Genomic DNA, 23609 nt, shown 5'->3' on the forward strand with positions numbered 1-23609 from the left:
TCTGTTATAGGTAAAGTCTGTAGGATCACATGGTGATGAATGAATAAGTTGGCTTTCTCCAGGGTTAATGGTGGAAACTGAGGCATACTGGAGCTACAGGTGCTGTGTGGTCCTGTGTTACTCAGGGGAACAGAGCCCTAACTTCATCCCAGCTCTTTTCCTGTGGCCTCATAGAATATTGAGACACTGGCAAAAACAAGCCATAATGATTTTTTTTTGGTGATCCTTGTGTTCAGTGACATTTCATTACTTATGAGGATTAGTTAAAATCAACCCTTTTACTTAAGAGCCTTTAAATAATCTGAAGATGGGTGAGAAACTGACATTATGAGAGACCCACAGGAATTAAGATGAAGGGAGCAGCGAATTCCTGTGTCCTATCTCATCCCTTGTTGGATAGAGTTGGTGTCAGAGCACCTGCATTGGACTGTCTTATCCCAGTCATCCCCCAGGCTTTTATAATAAAATGTGTATTGGTTGAATGCACATGTGATATCTCCACTGTACTCATGTTAACTCTTTTTGAAGCCTCAGTAGGTTATAGTGAAGGAATTATACATTTAGGGAATGTGGTTGTTGAGGCAGTTACCAGGATATTTGGATTCATAGTTTGTTTTCGAGTTTATTAGAGTGTGTTTGGGAAAAATTTCAGGAATAAAAGATCTTTCAGAAAAGTGTTTATGATGGAAACTGAGGCACATGGGGGCTACAAAATATACATATTTTTAAAAGTATTTCCAGCCAGGCGCGGTGGCTCGCGCCTGTAATCCCAGCACTTTGGGAGTCCAAGGTGGGCGGATTATGAGGTCAGGAGTTCGAGATCAGCCTGGCCAACATAGTGAAACCCTGTCTCTACTAAAAAATACAAAAATTAGCTAAGCGTGGTGGTGAATGCCTGTAATCCCAGCTACTCGGGAGGCTGAGGCAGGAGAATTGCTTGAACTCGGGAGTAGGAGGTTGCAGTGAGCCGAGATCATGCCACTGCACTCCAGCCTGGGCAATAGAGTGAGACTCCATCTCAAAAAAAAAAAAAAATTGTTTCCAACAAAGAAGACTTTTCTATTCTCTTTCCTTGAAGGCATTCTGTGGAAAGGGTTACTACCCTGAACCACACTGCCCGTAAGAATCTGAAAGCTGTTGAACCCGTGAATAAATTCAGAATTAGATGAGTGTTAGAAATAAAGGTGTTGTCACCAATTTACATTTTCTGTGCAGTCATTTGAAGACCTTGAAGAAGAGATCCTTTGTAAATCAGTTTCCCAAAGTGAACCATTAGAGGAAGCTCTCTCATGTCTTCACCATCCATCAAAAAGGTACATAGCATTGTCTAGAGAGGATGGACTTGGACATAAATGAACGTCTGTTCATGGTTTTACAAATGGCAGAGTGCCTTCACTCATGATCTTACTAAATCTTTATGGCAACCCTGTGGAGTAGAGTCCCTCCATCCCTTAATCATTTTTCTGTATTGGGATGGAATTTAATTTGTTATTTGCATTTAACAAATGAAAACCTGAGCTTCTGAGAGTTATTAGGTTGGCACAAAAGTAGTTGTGGTAGCTTGAGCTCCATGGCTTGAGGGCGAGTAGGTTTGAAACCCACATCTGTTGGAGTCTTCATATACTCCCCTCCCTTCCTCTCCCACCTCTTGCCCCAGTACTGTGTTATTTATTTACTGAATTTAGTGAAAGCTGACTCCTTCACTTAAAGGATATATATGTATGGGGAGGTAAAGATATCAGCTCTGCAGATAAGACATTGTGCGCATAATTCACTCATTTAGATTTTAATATTGATTATAATCAAGTGCTTGTTGCTGTAGATTCAGAATCGAGGTAGATTGCGTGGCAGTTGGCCAATTCCACACATTTTTAGGGTTCTCCTAACATGTGGTTGATACTCTCAGAGCCTGTAGATACAAGGCCAGTTTCCAGGATGAGGTGGAGTTTGAGCTGAACTGGAAGGAACCTGGGGGATGGAGTGCCAGGATGGTTATTTTGGTATCCAGTATGGGGAGCTTTTCTCAGCCAGCTCCAGTCTTGTGATAGGAAATTCTCTGCCCATATGTAAAGTCTTCATCTTATGATGGGGTTGTAAAACTAGAGGCCTGTGTAACTCTGTGGATTATGTATCTGGTAGTTTCTGGGGCTGTGTCCTGGCCCATTGCTAGATTAGGTAATTCCATCCTGCTGAACTCTAGTTGACGAAAAATTGCAAGAGCCCGGATACACAAGGTCTTTTCCTTTGCAGTAAATGAATAAAAATGTGAGCATTTAAAACTGGCTGTACTTACTAAGTGGATAGATCAGTTAATGCTAGTTAATACTGCATTCCCCCAAACAACCAGGAACTTGTGATTCATACCTATAGAAGTAATTAGAAGAGGTTGTCTGTAAGACTCTGCTGCCTGTCTGCTAGAACAGCCAGCCCCTTGTGGAGCAGTTCAAGTAGCAGAAATTTTTTTCTTATATTGAGTCAGAATATTCTTTGGAACTTCCCAAAGTGGATCTACATCCTTCCCATGTGACAGACAGCTCTTCAGAGGTTGTTGAGTGTCTTAGACACTAAGTGTGCGGTTGTGATTCAGAAGAATCTTCCCATCTTTGGGCTGTGGGCTGAGGCTAAAAATGATAGAATTTAATAGGAATAAATATAAACTCCTGCTTTTAGCTCTGACACCAGTTGCACAAAAGACAGTATTCAGGGACAACCTCTGAGGGGCAGGAGCTTAGAAGTTTAATGGAAAGTAAGTCCACCTCTGAGTGCCATTTATTGGGGGCCACTAAATGCATTCATGAGGGTGGGCAGAGGGATGATGGTTTCTAGTCTGGAAGACAATTAGGATCCTGGGGGCTGCTTCTGTCATACCTAAATGGGTGTCTTAGGAGAGATTTGCTCCCCTGAAGGATGGGGTATACTCTGAAGGAATGGATGTGTAGATGTTAACCAGGAGATGGGTTTTCGCCTGATAAATGGAAGCATTTCAACATGTCAGTATGAAGCGGGGTAGTACTGAGAAGGTAATGAGTTCCTTGCTGGTAGTGTTCAAGGGTAGACTGTGACCAGTTGAGTAGATCTTGAGGGGACTTCAAGCACTGAATGGGGGTGGTTGGTGGAGACTCTGGGGCTTACAGTTATATGAGAACATTCTTTTAAGGCAGTCGAAGGTCCCTCAGTCCCTTCAGCTATCCCCTACTGTTCTGGATCCCATTCCCTGCTATCCTGACTGAGCACTGGGCATAACTACTATTTATCTTAAAGTGCGGCTCCTTGGAGTGAATACATACTGCTGTGAACTGCCCGGAGCTCAAGGACTGGCCTGTGGTTTTGTACATGTGTGTTGTTTTGGTTTGTTTTTGTCTTTTTGTTGTTGTTGTTTGGTGGTTAGGGTGGAGAGGAAGAAGGTGGGCTAGCCACTGCTCAAAGAATTCATTCTTATTCTCATAATTTGTCTAATAAACTACTTTGAAGCTAGAACAGACTCTATAGTTTAGTTTGAATTTCATAAGACTCTTAGATCGTAACAAAAAAGGTAATAGTTTGAATTCAAAAGGCCCACACTGCAGGCATCGTCAAGTTCATCCGGAGGTCAGTCACAAAATGCTTTCTTGTGGCTTAATTTATACCTTCACATTTGGCAATTTTGAAAGTCCTCTGTAAATGTACATATGTTGGTAAGAGGTAGTAAATATTTTGCTGACAAGTTCTTTGAATGATGGCTCAGTAGCAGCATTTAAAGGCAGACAACCAGAGGGTTTTTTGTGTATTTTTTTTTAAAATCCAGGTGCTGCCAAGTCTACAGAGCTGGAAGGGAAGAAGCCAAAAGTGCCCACTAGTTATAGTTATACCATTAATTATATAATATTCATGTGCCTCAGAGTTTCTGCACCTGGCATCTGTTGATATACACAGGTAGGGGAGGACAGGGGCACAGGATACAGTTGAGAGACAGCGGGGAAGAAGACAGGTTGCTTGCTGTCAGGTAATGGCCCTGGAATATGGAGCAGTCCCTGGTGCCACGTGGGGCCACCAGCACCTGCTTCCCTCCTGGGTGTCCGTGTTGTAATACTGCCTGGATTTGATGGGGCGAGAAGGGGAGGAACTGTGGCCACATGAAGTCCTCCCTACTCAGGCCCTTGGCCTCCTCTTTTCGATCAATCCTTTCTCTCTCATTTTTGGGAGGCCTTTGAATTAATGATCTTACACCTTTTCAACAAAGGGATATTGATATGTTAGTGTGCCAGACAGCAGGGAGTACTGGATTAGATCATTTTCACATTGACGTTATGCCAGTTTGACATTTGTTTGGAAAGTTTATCCCTTTATGACCATAGGTTATATACATAATTTAAGGGGAATAAATCTTTGAGAGATATTTTTTTTGGTTCCATGATCTTCAGTGCTACAGAAAAAGAAATGAAATACTCCCCCACAGTTTTCATGTGATCAGGAATTTAGCGTAGGCTACGAGACGGAGTGCTCCACGTCAGTAGAGAATATTTCCACAGGTGTGCTAGGCACTTGTGGTAGATGTTGCAGGGAAGTCAGGACTGGGGACAGCTTGGTCCCTACTTCAAGGTTACAGTCTAGGAGCTGAGAGTGGCAAAGTGACCTGATTCTACAGGGTAAAAGCCCCAGAGATATATGACATAGGTCCAGGTCAGCCGGCATTGCTGTCTCAGTAGAATGAGTATGTGTGATACCAAAATAATCTTCCTCCTTCCCTCCTTGATCCTGCCACCATGTTGCATCTTGATGATCTCATATTGGGATAGTGAAACTAACAGAGTTTCCGAGTTATGATGCCAGTTGCCATGGTGAAGTGGATATTTTAAAAAACTTTATTTTCTTATAAATAACTTGTTCTGCTTTGGGGATTCGATGATCATTTAGCAAAGTGCCCCTGGTAGATAGTAGGCACTCAGTAAATGGTTTTTGTATGAATCACTGCAAACTTGCAACTCCGAGTGAGTACAGTTCTTCCATATAAATTTCCTCTCGTCTGTGAAGATTATCCAGCTTCTGCCTGCAGTTGCATTTCTGTGTGGGTGCTTAACATGATACTTAGATAAGAAAGCCACTTGGATCTCAAAATTCCATATTCTCCAATAGGAGTTCTCCAAGCAAAGCTGGTGACTGAACCAAAATCTCAGAAATCACCACTAAAGAACTTAACCATGTAACCCAAAACCACCTGTACCCCCAAAAAGACTGAAATAATAAAATGAAATGAAAAAAGCTGGTGACTGAAGAATTTGCACTAGAGCTAGCAAGAGCATTGTGTTTGTGGTTACCACATCCTTACACTGTTTTTGGTTTTCTCTTCTAGGTTTATTTTCTTGAAAAGGCTCCAGGCTTCGGCTTGGAAAATCCCACCGCCAAAATTGAGCCCAGCAGTTGGAGCGGCAGCGAGAGCCCTGCCGAAAACATGGAAAGGATGAGTGACTCTGCAGATAAGCCAATTGACAATGATGCGGAAGGGGTCTGGAGCCCCGACATTGAGCAAAGCTTTCAGGAGGCCCTGGCTATCTATCCGCCATGTGGGAGGAGGAAAATTATCTTATCAGACGAAGGCAAAATGTATGGTAAGTGGCCTGGAACACTCCTTTGAAATACTACAACCTGCTGTTGTGGTAGGGGATAGATTGTAGCTGGTCTTCCATCAAGAGCCGTCCATTGTATGGGGTTGAATGATATTTGTAGAATTTTAGTGGGTCATCCAAAGGACTAACCCTCAACTAAAAAGGAGAGTCAATAAAGGACCTTTGGGAAATCACCGCCTGGGCTTTTCTTCTTCTACATGCGTAGTGGCATTACGTCAGAAGCTCCAGGGGTCCAGGCAGGAACATAAATAGTTGCAGTGGCATGTACAGACACCAGATGGTGGGGAGGAGGTCTTCTGAACGCAGACCAGATCGCAAGGAAACACTGCCACTTACCTCTAGGTAACTGATGCCACTAGGAATGGGGGCCTGGTGCTGCCGAATCCCTTGATTGTCCCCAGCTCCCTTGAGGAAGAGCCAGCATTCCAGATGCTTATATGAAATCTACTCTTTTTAAAAAGCCAGCACTTTTTTTTTTTTTTTAAAGCAACTCTGTACAGGCCAGAGAAAACATGTATGTGCATGGGCTTGATCAGCCTCTGAACCACCAATTTGCTGCTTTGCTGCCAGTTTGCAGTTGAATGGTCAGACAAGGCATTAGCACCCCGGGTCACTGTCACCATCTCCCCTTCTTTGGGGGTTGCCTTGAAGGGCATTCTGAAGGAAACACCAGGAGTGCCAAGGAGAGAGAGACCTGTTAACTATTTTGGTTCTGGATGCCTAGGGCAGCAGCAAGGATCCACCTGCTGGTCTGGGGCTTGCTTGCTGGGTTTGGGCACCCCCTAACTTCCTTCCATAAATGCTTCCAGCTGCAGACCTGTACTTTTTGGCTGCTTACCTTTTGGGAAGCAGATGGCAGGTGTAGTTGCTTGAACATTCTGCTTGTCTAATTGAGCACGTTGAGTTAACAGAGTTCGCACTGTAGCTGAGTCTAAAAAGATGCAAACACAAATAACCTAAACTCAAAGAGAACTGGCTCAGTATTTTACCTGAGGTTAACTTATCATGGGAGTGATTATTTCTAAACAACTGGAAGTCTTTTTCATAATAAGGTGTTGTACCTTTAATACTGCGCTTCCTCTATCAGGAGCCGTAGGAGACTGTGGCTTCAACTAGCACACACTGCTAAGGAGAAAGCAGATGGTGGTGCAGCTGCCACCAGCTGTGCCCCCACCCCGCCCTCCTCCTCTCCAACTTGGATGATGTAATGGAAACAAGGAAAATTTTGCTTTCTGCAGCATTGGAGTCTCTCAGCCTGTCACACACAGAGGAGAAGGAGACCCAGGCCTTCAGCATTTGTTTTATGCTCCCATAATATCCTTTGTAGCCAGGGAAGCCTCTTTGTATCTGGTGAAATGGACTGGGGATGAAACATCTCAGCTACTATGGGAAGAGAGTTTCAGGGCCTTAGATTTTCTGTATGTCTGGATCTTTCCTGGTCTCTTCATCCTCAGCCTGGCTGTTTGCTTTGTGGGTCTTGTTTTCATACCTGAAAATGCAGCTCCCTTTCTTAAAGGCAGAGAAAAGCATTTTAATCTTTGAAGCTTCTTTGAAGATGATTTTATTATGGGTAGTAAAGGGTAGCTTTGGGACACTACCTTGTACGACTCTCATTTGCTTACCCAAAAATGGTTTCAATTTAAAACAAAGGCATAGTATTAGAAATCCCAGTGGGGCATAACCACTGCACTTCATTTCCCACAGGAAATACTAGGAAAGGTCCTGTCCTTTCAGGAATAAGGTTTTGGGGCTGAGAACATAATTCAAAGCACAAGTTAACTTTTGTCAACTCCAATTTTGTATTGTTCTCCATTGAGATTTTACTTTATAGACAGCAGCCCTGGTGGATTTAACCAATTTGCCTGTAATTCAATTATATAAATATTTTTATGTGAAAATAATTGTATAAGAGCTCTTGTTGGTAATTGGGTCTCAGAGGCAGCAGGCTAAGAAGAACAAAGAGAAGCTTTGGATGTGAGTAGTTGTATCAACAATGAACTTGAAGATTTTACCCTTGGTCTTGGTCTCAGTTTTCTCCTGTGTAAAAATAAGATGATAAAGTAGTTGATGATGTCCATGGGTCCTTTGGACTCTTCCATTTTGTGATGCTATGGTTTTGTTTCTTGTCATTGAGCAAGAGGGTCAGTTTTGACAAATGTGGTGCTGCTTGGGAGCCTAGCCTGTCTTGGGTACCCAGCGTAACTTAAATTCTGAGTGCTTCCTGAGTGTGCATGGTTTTGATGTATGGATTCTTTTCTCCTTAACTCAGCAGCACATTTAGTGACTGTGTTGGTGGCTAACCTGATTTAAAATGGGACAGTCCTTTTGAGCAAGCAGCATTAGGAATTTTAACTCATTTGGAAAGAACAATCTTACTGGTTGTGGGTTTTTCAGCAAGTGGAGTATACAGCCTGGGGGAGTGTGTATCCTAATTGGGGCTCAGAAGATGCGTTGGCTGCACTGTCCTGCAGCCACCCCCACCTCCAGGCAGCTGCCTTGGGGAGGAAACATCCCCCCTGAACTCCCTCTCTCTGGTCAACATGAGGAGCTTTGCTTCTACTGCTACCTTGGAAGGGAACCATGGTGGTTAATGGGACTATTGGTAGTGGAGACTGGACCCCTTAAGAGGAACTGCCCTGGGTGACTGGGAGCTGCCTCTCACCTGCCTGTGACTTGGAGGATGAGAGACAGTTGACTTGGGAGCCTCCATGGTGAGGCCCCAGCCACTGGATAATTGAATCATATGAGCAGTGTGGGGCCGGAGCTACTGTCTCGGGCTTTTGGCCTGTTCCCCATCTTACCATACCTGAACTGGGACACAAACCAGACCAGGAGTCAGGGTTTCTTAAGGCCTTAAAGAGCATAGTTTTTTTCTAAGGATTTTGAAAATGAAAACATTTAAAGCATTTTTGAATTCCATGCAGTAAAATAAAAATGATTTAGTCTTTTAGTGAAATACCAAGTGTTTTTTACTTGAAAGGGTTATGGTTATTCCAGTATTTCAGAGCATTTGTAGAGTGCTTTGTGATGTCACTAATCCTGAGCCGTTGGAGAAGCAAGGTCAAGTGATTTATTTTGGTAATGAAATTTTGTTCATGGTTGGCGGTAGGGCAAATGCAGTCTTATAAAGGAGAAAAAAGGACAACTCTGTTTATGATGAGGTTTTGGCCACTGGAGGAGATGGCTTCATTCGCTTTCTGCTAACTTGGTCTTTGGGGAGCTAAGACTTTATGTGTTTGGGCTCCGTGTGGATAGGTGGCTTCTGCTGTGGGCATCCTTATGTGTAGGCAGTCGTTTTTATGGATTACTAGAAGGGGTATGAGACGTCCTTTGACCTGGTTCCTAAGGGCATGTGTGCTCACTCCCTGGGGCTCTCTCTTTCTCTGTGCTTGTCTTTTTCATTTTTTGTTTTCACACAGCTGTGTGTGACTCTTTTCCTGGTAGTTCATGGGAGAGGAGATGGCAGGAGGACAAGATGAGAGGGAAGTTCTTGATAAACAAACTTACCAAAATTGGATTTCAGAAGAGCAGGCTGTAGTTTAAAACAAAACAAAATAAATAGCAAACCACGGGAACACCTGAATATGTTTCTTTTGCAACTGAAAACCCCAGTCAGATAGACCCCATAATCAAATAGGGCAGGGACAGGAACTAACCTTCACTGGTTGCTTGCTGTAGAGGCAGAGAAGTATAGCACTTAACAGTCTGGACTCTATAAATAATATGAATCCTGGCCCCGCACTTCTAGATATCAGATTTTTATCGAGTTACCTTACTTCTCTGTCTCAATTTCCTCAACTGAAAAGGAGGATTAGATAGATCTTACTGCATAGAATTGTTAGAAGAATTAAATGAACGAATCGTTATCTGGAACACCACTACACCCTGCAATGTTTGAACTGTATCTAGCATATAGTGAGAGGTATGTAAGTGCTTATGAACTGAAAACAAAGAAGTGCTCTCTGCCAAGCACTATGCTAAAGAGGCTTCACATACAATTCTGTCTAATGCTTTTAACAATGCTTTGAAGCTGGTATTATCATCCTCACTGTATAGACAGGAAGCTGAGTCTGAGAGGGGTAAAGTGGCTTGCACATGGCCAGTATAAATGGTATAGCTAGCAGGTTTCAAATTCAGGGCTGTCTGACTCTACATCTTGGACTCTTTCTGCTGAGCTTTTGTTCCTTCCTTGGTAGAGATCGTTATACGTAAATCCAGTGAATCAGTGTTGAGCCCCAGCGCAGCTGTATTCCAGCCCTGTGCTAGGGGTTGTCAGGGATACTGTAGTGAACCAGACAGACATGGTCCCTGCCCTCATGGAGCTATCTCAAGTTCATTTGCAGGAAACTGACCTGAGGTCAGGACTGTGTGCCAAAGCTTTCTGAGAAGTTTGAGAGCCCTTTGAAGATGGTCACCTTCCACTTAGCCTTTTGAAGCCTATTCTTGGCTACCAGGGTCGAGGGCACCTGGCCTGATGCTGGCAGGAAGAAATCATCTCAAATAACGTAGCGGAGAGCATCCCAGATCACAAGGCTGGCCTCGGTAGTGGCCAGGAGGATGTCTGGAAGGTTCTAGTGCCCTAGGATCCTATAAGCAGTCTGGGCAGAGCTGTTGCTTCCAGACATCTTCCTGGCCACTATTGACTTCTCCTTTTGCAAGCAGATGTCTTCAGGATCCTTGCTTAGGTCAGCTCCAAGGAAGGACCCTTTCTTATTGGGATACCAGGACTACTGGTCAGCCCCAGAGACCTGAAATGTGAGGACCAGCAAAGATGAGGGGGAGGGTATCTCTAGTCAGTCCTCCCCCGCTGCTGACCTGTGCTCTGCCCACCAGGATAGCATAGGACTTAGGATTGCATCTTTCTTTACTTCATAGGAGCAGAAGTCAGAAGAGGAAAGCGGGCTTTTTAAATGAGGTGGTGGCAGAACTGACAAAGGGGGTATCAAAATGAGAGTTCACACAAGCAAGTGAGAGTATGTATTGATTAGTCAGTACAGCAAAGAGACTGAAACCTGTGGTCGCTACACTCCTCTGGATGCAGAGGACTGGTCAAACAATTGCAGAATCATCCTTTTATAAGATAGTGTGTTCTCACAGCAGCTCTTTGAGGATCAGGGAGGTAGGCTTTGTCAGTGGAGACCCCAGAGCCCTGGTGTGGAAATGGCCATAGACTCCCAGCCCTGGAGGGTCTCCAGGCCTTGGCAAAGTTTTCTTCTCAGAGCTCCATATGAACATCATGTGGCATCTTTGATTTCCTCTTTCGGACCTCTGATTCAGGGTGTTATTTCAAGTTAATTGGTTAGAAGCGTGAAACAAACAGCTATGTGGTAGAACAGGCTAGAAGCTCCCAAAGCCGGGACCCCACCGATCACTGGATGTATTTCAAGGCCTGGAATATAGAAGGTGTCAGTAATGTTTGCTGAATAAATGCTTATGGGAGATGAATTACGGTTCAAACAGAGAACGTAGGTGATTAAGCCTGTAAGCCCTAAGGGCCTCTCCTGTGGGAGGAAGTGGCTAGAAAGAAAGAAGGAAAAAAAGAGGAAGATGCTTATTTAATGATCTTAGATTGAGAAAGAAGAAGCCCTATTTTTTGTGTTGGCAAATGTTAGTTGAAGAGATAGAAAAGGTTTCTGCACAAAATATGGACAATAGCAGAGCAAGGGTTAATTCTGGAATGCTCGGAGCAGATGAGTAATGGGGAATTTTTGAAATAGTTTGGTTCCTGTGAGAATAGCAGGGCCAGCGTCATCAGCATTTTGATTGGGAAGCTTAATGTGTTGGGGGTATGTAAAAGTGTATGCACAAGGTGTGAGCTCTTATGCAATCCGGGTACAAAATAGCTAATTAAAGATGGCTCAAGAATTGGTCATAAGGGAGGTAGAAGGAAAAGAACGTGAAAGTATTACCAAGTTATGCTTTCCAACAGCTTTGCTGTGGCAGTGGATGAGCCCTGGGATTCAGGAAGATGTGGATTTGTAAATCATTTATTGAGGGCCTGCACTGTGCTTTGAGTGTGATGGGGACAACAGACATAAAATAACTTAAAAAGCTGATCTGCATGAGCAGTTAACATACCAGGCACTTTCCCATTGTTATAGGGTGTGCTATCTTGATTATTCCTCAAAAACAACCCAATAATATAGGTACTGTAATTATGCCCATTTTGCTGCTGAGGAAAGTGAGGTCCAGCAAGGTCAGGTTATTTGCTTGAGGTCACATAGTAAATAAGCTGTGGAGCTGACATTTACAACCAAGCCAGTCAATACGAATGACTCCAATATTGACACGGAGGGAAGTATATTCTGTACTAGAGATATACCTGGTTTAGCAGTGGAGCAGCACAAAGTGTGATTATTTATGATTGGGGAATTTACTTGTATATGTTTGAGAATGAAAGAGAGCATGAGACAGACAGACTTAGCTAACTTTGAACTTTGGGAAAAAGATCATGTAGTGGTTTTTAAACTTACTTTGGATTATAGACCCCTTGGAGAATCTGTAGAAAGCTATGGACCCTTTCCCCCAGAAAAATCATATATTTGTATGTAGTTTTAGGACTGTTGCATATAACTTCAGACAAGTTCTGGAGCACAGGTTCAGACTTGCCCCTGTGGGGAAAAGGAGAAGGGAAGGTCATTCTGGCTGAAGGAATGTGTGATAAAGGCATGGAGGCCTGGAAGGGCACAGCCCTGATGTGCTTAGAAATGAAAATATCTCCCTGGGGGAGGGGTACAGGAGCCAGCGTTGTGTCTTTGCGGGTCCGAGTGCCATGCCAAGGTGCCTGGCACTCATTCTGGGGGCAGACGGAAGCCATTACAGTTTTTTCAGGAGAGATGACATGTCTCAGCCTGTGTTTGACAAAACTAGGTCTGAAGGCGTGAAGACAAGTTAGATGGCTATTACAGTAGTCCGGTAGGAGAGCCTGAGGCCTACACTAGGATGCAGGCAGTGCTGGTGGGAGGAAGGAGTTTCAGAGATAAAACCAACAGAATTGGCTGATGGGATGAGATTTGTGAAAAAGAAGGAGGAGTTTGATTTCAGCTTCCACTTCTGGGTCACGGGGAGGATGGTGGTACTGTTAAACGAGTTGGGGAGTGGAGGCAGGAGAAGCAGGTTTGTAGAGAGGAGAGGAATGAGGAGTTAAGTTTTGTCATATGCTTGATGTACTGGGTGACCATCCAGCTGGAGATGACCTGTAAGGAGTTGGAAATTCCTGCCTAGAGCTCAGTCAGATTGAAGTTGCAGGGATAGTTTGGAGTCTCATCATCAGAGAAGTGATCTGATAATGGCCTGTGATGCCCAGGTTCACAATTTACCAAGGGCAAAACTGGCATGGATTTTAAATGGAATGTCTGCAGCACTGGGAGAGTAAAGTGATTGCCTTTTTCAGAAAAGGGAAGACAGATTAGTGGTTCCCAAGGCTCACTATCAACAGAAACACTCAAGGAGCTTAAAAGACAAAACAACTACTGACTAAGAATATCTGGGAGTATGGCCTGGGAAACTGTATTTCTAAATGCTCCCTGAGTCATTTGGGTGATCAGCCAGGTTTGAGAGCTGCTGGGCTAGCTGCAGTCTGGGTCCAAGAAGACAGGACCACATTTTTAGAGTTGATAAACAAGTGAGCAGAGAATGAGGCTAACATTTGAAGCAGTCTTTATGAGGTTTTGGTGCAGGAAATGAATGACGCTAGTTTTGTTCTTCAGTTTATGTTCCCTTTCTACCTAGAGGGAACATTACCATGACCTGGTCTGCAGAGAGTTTGACCATGCATGGAAGGAGACACGGTATCCTGAAGGGCAGAACAAATTAAGAGAAGACTTTTTCTAGGACAGGGGAGGCACTTGGCCATTTGGTTAGTTGGGGAAAAGAATTTATGAGTTGAGGTTGTATTTGATGGAGCAAAACCCAGAAGGGACTTTAAAGGGAAAGGAGCCTCTTTTCCTCTGATGCAGAATGGAGGAGGATGGGGGGAGGGCCGAGAGGGGGCCTCATTGCTGTTCTCAAATGAAGGTTATTGTGGGCTTTTGAAAAGTAGAGCAAGCTTAGTACAGATGTACAGTATAGATGTTATCATTGACAGACAGGGATGAGTAAAAAAGAACTACTCAGCAGTGAGTATTAGCAGAGAGTATTACTTTCTTTTTTATCTGAAATTTTTATTGAGATATTGTAGATTCACATGCAATGGTAAGAAATAATACACAAAGGGATCCTTTATGCATGTTGCCCATTTTCCCCCAATGTGGTTTCATTTTGCAAAACTGGAGTGTAATATTGCAACAAGCGGGATATTGGCATCCATACAACCCAGTGATACAACTCAGATTTTCCCAGTTTTACTTGAACTCGTTTGTGTGTGCGTACTAAGTTGTGTACACTACTTGTTGTGTGTTAGTCTTGTGCAGGTTCATGTCTCCACTGCCACAATCAGAATACAGAACAGCTCCAACACCACAGGACCCGGGTTGCCCTTCTCCCTAACTGCTGGCAACCACTTATCTGTCCTCTGTTTCTAAAATTTTGTCATTTCAAACATGTTATATAAATGGAATCAGACTACATGAACCTTTTGAGATTGGCTTTTTTCCAACTCAGCTTAATTCCTAGGAGATTCATCCAGATTGTGTGTATCAAGTTTGTTCCTTTTTATCATTGAGTAGTATTCCGTGGTGTGTATGTACCACAGTTTGTTTAACCATTCTGCTATTCAAGGGCATCTGGGCTGATTCCAGTGTTTAGGCATTTCAAATCCACTATGAACATACACCTATAGGTCTTTGTATGAAACTAAGTATTCACTTACATGGGATAAATGCTCACAAGTGTAATTTGCTGGCTCATATGGTATTTGTACATTTAGTGTTTTTTTCTTTTAAACTGCCCAAGTGTTTTCCAGAGTAGCTGTACCACTTTACATTCTCACCTGCAATCTAGTTTCTCTGCATCCTCACCAGCATTTGGTGTCATCACCATTGTTTATTTTCATTGTGATAGGTGTGTAATCAATACCTCATGTGGTTTTAATTTGCATTTCCTTAAAGACTAACGATGTTGAACATCTTTTCATGTGCTTATTTGCCATCTGTATATCCTCCTCAGTGAAATGTCTGTTCATGTCTTTTGTTCATTTTCTAATTGGAGGGTTTATGTTGTTACTGTTGTGTTTTTGGAATTCTTTTTTCTAGATACAGCTCCCTTTTTTGGATATGTGGTTTGCAAAGATTTTCTCCTTATCTGTAGCTTATCTTTTCATCTTTTCTCATGGGCAAAGCAAAAGAACTTTTAGCAGAGCAAAACTTTTAACAGCAAAAGTTTTAATTTTGATGAGGTCTTATTTATTAGTTTTTCCTTTTGTGAGTCATGCTTTTGGTGTTGAGTCTGAGAACTCATTGCCTGGCCCTAGGTCCTGAAAATTTTCTCTTGTGTCTTATTCTAAGAGTTTATAGTTGTATGTTTTAAATGTAGGTCTATGATGCATATTACTTGTGAGGGAACCCATTGGCATGATTCTATGATTTTCTTTACAAGAAGGTTGTTGTGTTTATTCATATTTTGACAGTTGTTATGGCTTGGCCTTAGGAGTCTAAGTCGGGAAGGTGACAGGGTGAAGCTGGAGGGGCTGGTAGGCCATGGGGCATGCTATTCAGAGGCTCTGGTGCATGTAGGAGAGGAGGCAGGACAGGAGGCTCTGGTCATGCATGGGAGAGGCAGCACTGAGATTAGAGATGGAGAGATTTCAGTGGATGAGTTTCGAGGTGTGGCCACAAATACGGTCAACTAATGTGAATGTGGGCGATGGGCATGGGAGATGAGGAAGCAAGGCACTGTGTGAAGCTCATCCACAGTGAGTTGATGAATCACGTAGATGCTCAACTTCACAGTGATAAAGTGTGCATTTTTAAAGAAGGTACCAAAGTAAACCAGGTGCTGAGGGATTTCTTTGAGGAGTACATGGCCCCATGGATATGCATGGAAAGATGTTGATAGAGTGTAAGTGGTGTCTAAAAGCAGAGAGCAGAACAGTGGGACAGGAGGAACATCAAGGTCAGAAGAAAATGCCAACATTTCTACCTTCCTCTTCCCAAATTCTTCAGTTGGTCCAAAACTATACCTATTTGTGATGTATAGTTATAGTTATGTGGGCCAGCCATACAAGCTCTTTGAGCCTTGTTGCCATCACCAGTAGAATGGGGCTGGTAAGTCAGCATGTTTCTTTCTACCTCTCAGCAATGTTGAGAGAAAATGTAATTATGTATGAAGAAGTTCTTTGAATTCTTAAAATTAATGGTTTAATTAATTTAAACAAAACCAAATATCGCATGTGCTCACTTGTAAGAGAGAGCTAAATAAGGAGAACACATGGACACCGACACATAGAGGAGAGCAATAGACACGGCGCCTGATGGAGGGTAGGAGGAGAGAGAGGATTGGGAAAAATAACGAATGGGTACCAGGCTTAATACCTGGGCAACAAAATAATCTGTACAACAAACTCCCATGACACGACTTTACCCATGTAACAAACCTGCACATGTACCCCTGAACTTAAAAGTCAAAAAAAAAGGAAGTTATATCATATTTAAAAAAAAATAATGCTTTTAGAAGTTAAGCCTGTTCAGGACTTGTTGGAAAAGTAGGAAAGAACACTTTGGAACCATCAAGCAGAGTTAAGCATCCCTAGCTCAGTTAGAGGGCTGTATGGTTAAGGGAGAAATTGAGCTGAGCCCTCCTTTCTTAGGTTTTCTGTCAAAGAATAGGGGGATGGCGAGCTCCAGGGCAGACTTTTAGAGATCAGAGCCACAAATGATGGAAGGGACTGTTGCTGGGCAGAGGTTCATCAGGCTTCCCTCACAGTGGCCCTCCGCAGCATCAGAGGGAAGTAGTGAGTGGGTGGACATTTGTGTTCTTAGCAGCACAGGCCTGGATTCAATGCTGTTTCTCTGTTCTCCTCCCCACCGGACCCCCACCTCTAGAGCTTCAGTTCCTCACTCATCTGCTGCCGTGGCCTTCCATTTTACATGAAAGCATGTCTCTGATTTATTGTTGTTGTTATCTATTTTATCCTGTTCCAGTGATAGTATGTGTTTAAAGTGGTCTTTTTAAAATAAATGATCATTATTGGTGGTAGTGTTCTGTTGGTCTCTCACTAAAGGTGCTATTTTAGAGACTGTTCAACTTGATAAATTTAAATATAGAAGTGTGTTTGTGGGGAGGATCCTAGAAAAAAATCTGGAGGAATTTACAGTCTACTAATAGTGGTTGCCACAGGGAGATGGGATTATAGGAGACTCGGTTTCTATTATGTTTCTGTATTAATGGGATTGTTTCAATCGCAAACATATGTTACTTTTGGAATCAGAAGAAAAAAGATAATTGTGTCAAGTTTATTTTTTCCTCTGGTTCTGAGTAAAGGATATTCATTAAAGAAAAATGTGGAAAATAGCAAGAGTTAGAAAGCAGACCATATTGCCTGGGTCCACTGTGGTGTGGTGTTTACTTGGGGCGGGGGGGGGTTCACCCAGGGGAGTCACGGCAGGGTCACGGTGGGCAGGGAGGGGTGCAGGGGTGTTTGGAGAGCATCTCTCCCTTCCACTTGTGGGTGGCTGAGGTGTCAAGCTCAGGGGACAGGTGGTCAGAGAGTGGCAGTGCTAGGGTGGAGAAGGAGAACAGGGCGTTCTTATTATAGGTTTTAGGACATCGGTCCGGGACTTCAACAGGTGTCCTGGCCACTTGAGCGTGTCAGTCAGCTGGCCCAGCTCAGAGACGCATAATTCCAACTTTCATGTATTATGGTAAGATGGTGATGGGAGAAAGAGAGGAAAACGTCCACATCCATTCTTTGAATGTCCATAGGCTCACACCACAAATAGAACGAACGGGATCCACATCTCTGCTGAGTATTTTTCGTTCAGCTTGTACATGAGAGTAGACGTGGTTTATTCCTAGAGGGTTGGGGGCTTCTCTCTGCCAGTAATGTTTTTGATGGCCATGTTATCCTTTGTAATAGATTCCTGGCAAATAATCTTGTATTTGTACTGCCTTTGGACAGAGATGGGTAGATTTTAGAGAACGAAAACACTGGGTACTTTACAGTGTGCTACAGATTCTTATTTGATTATAATTAATAATTATAATTATTAATTATAATCAAATAAACATGCAATCCGAATGTGTTTGATCAGCTTGATATTGACCTGCTATGCATACCCTGCAGATTATTCCGTCTGCCTACCTTCCCTTTCCTCACATGTTTCAGTTCTAGCTAAATAGTAAAATCAAATTTGTTCTTCAAAGCCCATTTGGATATTGTTATTATTATTATTATTATTATTTTTGAGTTGGAGTTTTGCTTTTGTTGCCCAGGCTGGAGTGCAATGGCACCATCTCACTGCAACCTCTGCCTCCCGGGTTCAAGTGATTCTCCTGCCTCAGCCTCCCCAGTAGCTGGGATTACAGGCATGCACCACCATGCTCGGCTAATTTTGTATTTTAGTAGAGATGGGGTTTCACTGTGTTGGCCAGGCTGGTCTCTAACTCCCGACCTCAGGTGATCCTCCTTCCTCGGTCTCCCAAAGTGCTAGGATTACAGGCGTGAACCACCACACCCAGCTTTATTTTTTTTTAAAGTTTGTTTTTGTGTCAGTGTACTCTCCTCTCCCTCTTAGCCTTTTAGAACACAGTCTTAAAGGTGTGATAGTGAAACCTGCTGCCTAGGATGTTTATTAAAAAAATTTTTTCTTTATTGCATTTTAGTCCCCCCCCCCTTTGGGGGAAATATTTGTCACCCCAAAGCTTTACAGCTTCTGGGGTAATATTTAACATATGTTAATAAGCTGAGTTTTTCCGGCCATTTAAAAAGGTCCCAATTGCTCACTGTATGCCTACCCTCTTCCCTGGATCTGCCTCTGTGCTCTGTGACTTGCCCGATATTTTGTTGAGATGGGCTTTGGCAACTGTCTCTTAGATGAATGGTTCTATTGCAAACACGGTAGCTTCCATGACAGCTTAGAAGAGATTGTTGTTTATGACTGCTTTCATTGAGAGAGGTTTGGTGCACGTTAATGTCCTGATAAAGACATTTCTACCTATAAAGTAGCCACAGCCTTAAACATATTTGATTGTCAGTAAAATATTGGGGATGATGACATGCCAGATGTGAGGTATCGGATTGCATGTTTATTCAACTGTTATTGCAATCTCTGTGCTAAGATGTGCCCTTGTATTTTCTGTCTCACAGCAACACACAAAATGCAATGGTGATATGATCCTGATTATGAAAGATGCTATTTAGGTTACTTGGATTGTAAACCATGTGTATTAGGAAGCATTCTCTCAGTCCCCATATGTCCTTAGACAGCAACCACAAACAGTTGTTAGGTGAAGGGAATTGTCAAGTGGGTTGAACACATGCATTGTGATAGGGACCTTTTGAAATGTATGAATCTTAGTAAGGCCTGGACTGACCAGGGCAGGTGATGTGACAGGCACTCAAAATAATAATAATGAATATTTATTCTTGAAGTGAATTTTTGCAATAATGAATATTTATGCTTGCAATGTGCCAGGTACTGTTCTGAACACTTCGCATTAACCCATTTAAACCTTCTAACAAGTCTTATGAATAGCTACTATTATTCTCACATTACAGATGAGGAAACCATGGCCTAGAGAGGTTTAGTAAGTTGCCCAGGATCAGATTCTCATTTGATTGTAATCGTTAATTATATTTAATCATGAAAGTAGTGGTTAAGAGCTCAGGCTCTGGGGTTCATATCCTGGCTCCAGTCTTGGATGTTCTCACTGCTGCCTGGCTAGGGTGGAAGAGAGTTTTGGTTCCAGGTAAACGATAGAAAAGAAAGAATGGGCTTTCCTGGTGTCTGGGATACTGTTCATCCTGTTTTTTGCTTTGTAAATTCCTACTGGTCATTAAAAAAACACTCCATCCTCTCTGAAGCCTTCCATAATCTCCACAGGCAGAGCTAATTTTTCCCTCTCTTATGTTTCGAAAGCACATGACTTTTAACTGTCCATTAAAGGCCTCATCAGACTCTTTGTTTTGTTTTGTTTTTTTTTAAACTGTAGTAAGCACTGTCAGGCTCTGTTTCTGTGGGTCTGTACCCACTGAGAACTCTTCAAGGGCCACTGCTGCTCAGCCTCCAGTATGGTCCCTGGCACACATTAGGCCCTCAAAAAATGTTTGAATTAGTGAAAGTTGTTGGTAATAAAATTCCATCTTGTGCCTCTCAAGAGTTTTCTTTCCTACATTCTTGGCATTTTTATGACATTTACAACATTCTAATGAAACAACAAGGGCAAGAATTTTGATTTCATAAATAAGAAACTGAAGCGCGGAGACCAGGATGTTTTCTGTTAGATTGTTTTATCTTGAGAAACCACCTGGTGAAACAAAACTTAGGAAAGTTAACTCATTTACAAGACCCCCACTCCCCTATTTACACTTTTCCATCATAACCATATTGATCTTACACCTGAGATGTTGTGAACTAGAGTAATTTTTTCACAATAGTGAAGCATAATCCTAGGAAAGTTAGTCTTTGACCATTTCTTTTCCCTGGTATATACTGGACATAATATGTTTGTAAGCTTATTTGAGATGTTTCTAAGCGGTAGGGGTGTGTGTGTGTAAATGTTACTTTTTTCAGATTGACTGTGGGTTTAGTTTTAGTTGTCTAAAAATCACTTCCACCACTGATTATTCTAAGATGACATTGTTGATCTTGAAAGATACAGCTACCAGGAGCAATGAACTAAGTAAGCTGTCACTGCAGAGTTCAGAAGGGTGTTGCGTTAGGGTGAGTTTCCAAGATACAAAATCTGGTTAGCTCATTGGCTGATTTATAAGGGGCTTATTAGCCTATGGGAGTAAGTTCTTCACTGGTGGTAAAGGGCACAGGGTTGGGAGTAAGGGTTGTTGGGGTTTAAATCCTGGCTTTGCCACTTCACTGGCTGTGTAACCATGGCTAATATTGCTAAACCTCCATATCCTCATCTGGTCAATGGGACCAGTATTGGCACCCCATCTCACAACTTCAGTGTGAAGATTAAATTAGATAATACATTAAAAATACTTAGAATACCCACTTCATTCTTTGAGAGCAGTATTACCTTGACAGCTAAATCAGACAACGATATCATGAGAAAATAACTAATACCCCTTATGAATATAGATATAAAACTCCTCCACAAAATATAAACCCATTCAGCAACATATAAAAAGGTTAATATATAGTGACCAAGTGGGATTTATCCCAGGAATGCAAGGTCAGTTTAACATCCGAAAATCAATTAATGTAATACACCATATTAATAGAATGTAGAAGAAAAACACATTTTTAATCTCAACAGATACAGAAAAAGGATTTCACAAAATCCTTCATGGTGTAAATAATCCGCAAGCTAGGATTAGAAGAGGGCCTCTCACCTGCTAAAGGCATCTATGAAAAATCTAAGCAAATGTATGTAATAGTAAAAGACTGAATGCTTTCCTTCTAAGATCAGGAGCGAGACAAGGATGTCTGCTTTTACTCCTTCCATTCAATATTATATTGGAGTAAGCAATTGTACAAGGAAATGAAATAAAAATTACTCAGATTGGGAAGGGAGAAGTCAAACTATACTATCTCTATTTGATCTTGTATGTAGCTAAAAAAGTAAAACACAACACTATTAAAGTTCATAAACAGTTGTAGCAAGGTTTCCGGACACAAGATAAATACATAAAAATATACAATTGTAAATTATTTCTTTTTTTTTTTTTTTTTTTGAGACAGAGTTTTGCTCTTGTCACCTAGGCTGTACTGCAATGGCGCGATCTTGGCTCATTACAACCTCCGCCTCCCAGGTTCAAGCGATTCTCCTGGCTCAGCCTCCTGAGTAGCTGGGATTACAGATGCCTGCCACCATGCCCAGCTAATTTTTGTATTTTTAGTAGAGATGTGGTTTCACCACATTGGCCAGGCTGGTCTCGAACTCCTGACCTCAGGTGATGCGCCTGTCTCGGTCTCCCAAAGTGCTAGGATTACAGGTGTGAGCCGCTGCACCTGGCCATTCAATTGTATTTCTGTACTTAACAGCAAACAACCTGAAAATGAAATAAAGCAATTTTATTCATCATAGTGTGAAGAAGAACAACATACACAGGAATAAATGTGACAAAAGAGCAAAACATTTACCTCCAAAACTACAAAATATTGTTTAAATAAATTAAATAACTAAACAAATTGGAAGACATTCTATGTTCATGGGTTGGAAGACTTAACATTGCTAAGACAGCAGTACCTACAAATTCATCTACAGATTCAGTGAAATCCTTATCAGAATCCCAGAATCCAATGACTTCTTTGACAAGTTGATTCTAAAATTTATATGGAAATTCAAGACCCAGAATAGCCAAAACAATCTTGAAAAAGAAGAACAAAGTTGGAGGACTCAGACTTCGTGATTTCAAAACTTATTACAGAGCTACAGTCTGAATCAAGACAGTGTGGTACTGGGATAAATTAGACATATCATCAATGGAGTAGAATCACAAGTCTAGAAATAAACCCTTACATTTATTGTCAATTGATTTTCAACAGATGTACCAAGACAATTCAATAGGAAATAATAGACTTTTCAACAAATGATGCTGAGACATGCAAAGAGTGAAGTCGGATCCCTTCCTCACATATCATATATCATAATTAACTAGAAAATGATCATAGATGTAAAAGCTATGATTATGAAACTCTAAAAGGAAATACAGGAATGAGTCTTTCTGACTTTGGATTAGGCAAAGCCTTAGATGTGACAACAAAAGTATAAGTGGTAAAATAAAAATAGGGAAAATTCATGAAAATTAAAAAACTTTCCTGCTTCAAAGGATATCATCAAGAAAATGAAAAGTCAATCCAGAGAACAGGAGAAAATTTTTTCAAATCATAAATCTAGTAAGCAACTTGTATCTAGACTATGTAAAGGAATTTTGCCATTAATAAAAAGATAACTATCCAATTAAAGAATGGACAGAGGATCTGACTAGACCGTTCCTTAAAGAAGACGTACATTGAAAAACACATCAAAGATGCCCAAAACCATTAGCTAGCAGGGAAATGCAAATTAAAACTACACGGTGATACCACTTTATGTCTCTTAGGATGGCTATCATCAAAAAAAAAAAAAAAAAAAAAAGACAATAACAAGTGTTAGGGAGGATGCAGAGAACTGGGAACCCTCATAGGTCACTGGTGGGATTATAAAGATGGCATAACCACTCTGGAAACAGTCTGGAAGTTCTTTAAAAGACTCACCATAGAGTTATTATAGGACCCAAAAGAAATGAAAACAGATTTCCATACAAACACTTGTACATTAGGGTAGGTGTGTTGGCTCCCAGCACTTTGAGAGGCCTAGGTGGGCAGATCGTGTGAGTCTAGGAGTTAGAATCCAGCCTGGGCAACATGGTGAAACCCCGTCTCTACAAAAAAAAAAATAAATAAAATTAGCCAAGCGTGGTGGTGCACACCTGTAGTCCCAGCTACTCAGGTAGCTGAGGTGGGAGGATCACCTGAGCCTGGGAGGTGGAGGTTGCAGTGAGCAGAGATCCCCCTACTGCACTCCAGCCTGTCTCAAAAAACAAAACAAACTTGTACATGGATATTTATAGCAGCATTATTTCTAATAATCAGAAAGTGGAAACAACCCAAATGTTTATCAGCTGATGACTGCATAAATAAAATGTGGTAATAGCTATACAATGGAATATTATTTGGCAATAAAAAGGAATGAAGTCTTAATACATACCACAATATGGATGACACTTGCAAACTATGCTAAATGAAAGAAGATTCATGAAAGACCACATATTGTACGATTTCATTTATACATGGAATCATATGAATCATACGAAATGCCCGGAATAGGTCAGTCTACAGAAACAGGAGGAAGCAGATTAGTGGTTACCTGAGACTGGAGGATTTGAGAGAAAATAGGTAGTAACTG

The 23609-nt window shown here is 41.9% G+C and overlaps 1 protein-coding gene across 5 annotated transcripts in view; it reads left to right on the forward strand.

Moving 5' to 3' along the window:
- TEAD1 (TEA domain transcription factor 1) overlaps positions 1-23609 on the forward strand; it is a 271344-nt gene that overhangs the window by 84494 nt on the left and 163241 nt on the right. For all 5 annotated transcript variants that reach the window (XM_030828914.1, XM_030828915.1, XM_030828917.1 and 2 more), the window contains exon 2: positions 5330-5585. In XM_030828914.1, coding sequence (XP_030684774.1) covers positions 5429-5585 — 157 coding nt within the window. In that variant the 5' untranslated portion in view covers positions 5330-5428. The remainder of the gene's footprint in view (positions 1-5329; positions 5586-23609) is intronic.

Source organism: Nomascus leucogenys, chromosome 15 (genome assembly GCF_006542625.1).
Source record: "Nomascus leucogenys isolate Asia chromosome 15, Asia_NLE_v1, whole genome shotgun sequence".
In the NCBI taxonomy this organism is placed as follows: domain Eukaryota; kingdom Metazoa; phylum Chordata; class Mammalia; order Primates; family Hylobatidae; genus Nomascus; species Nomascus leucogenys.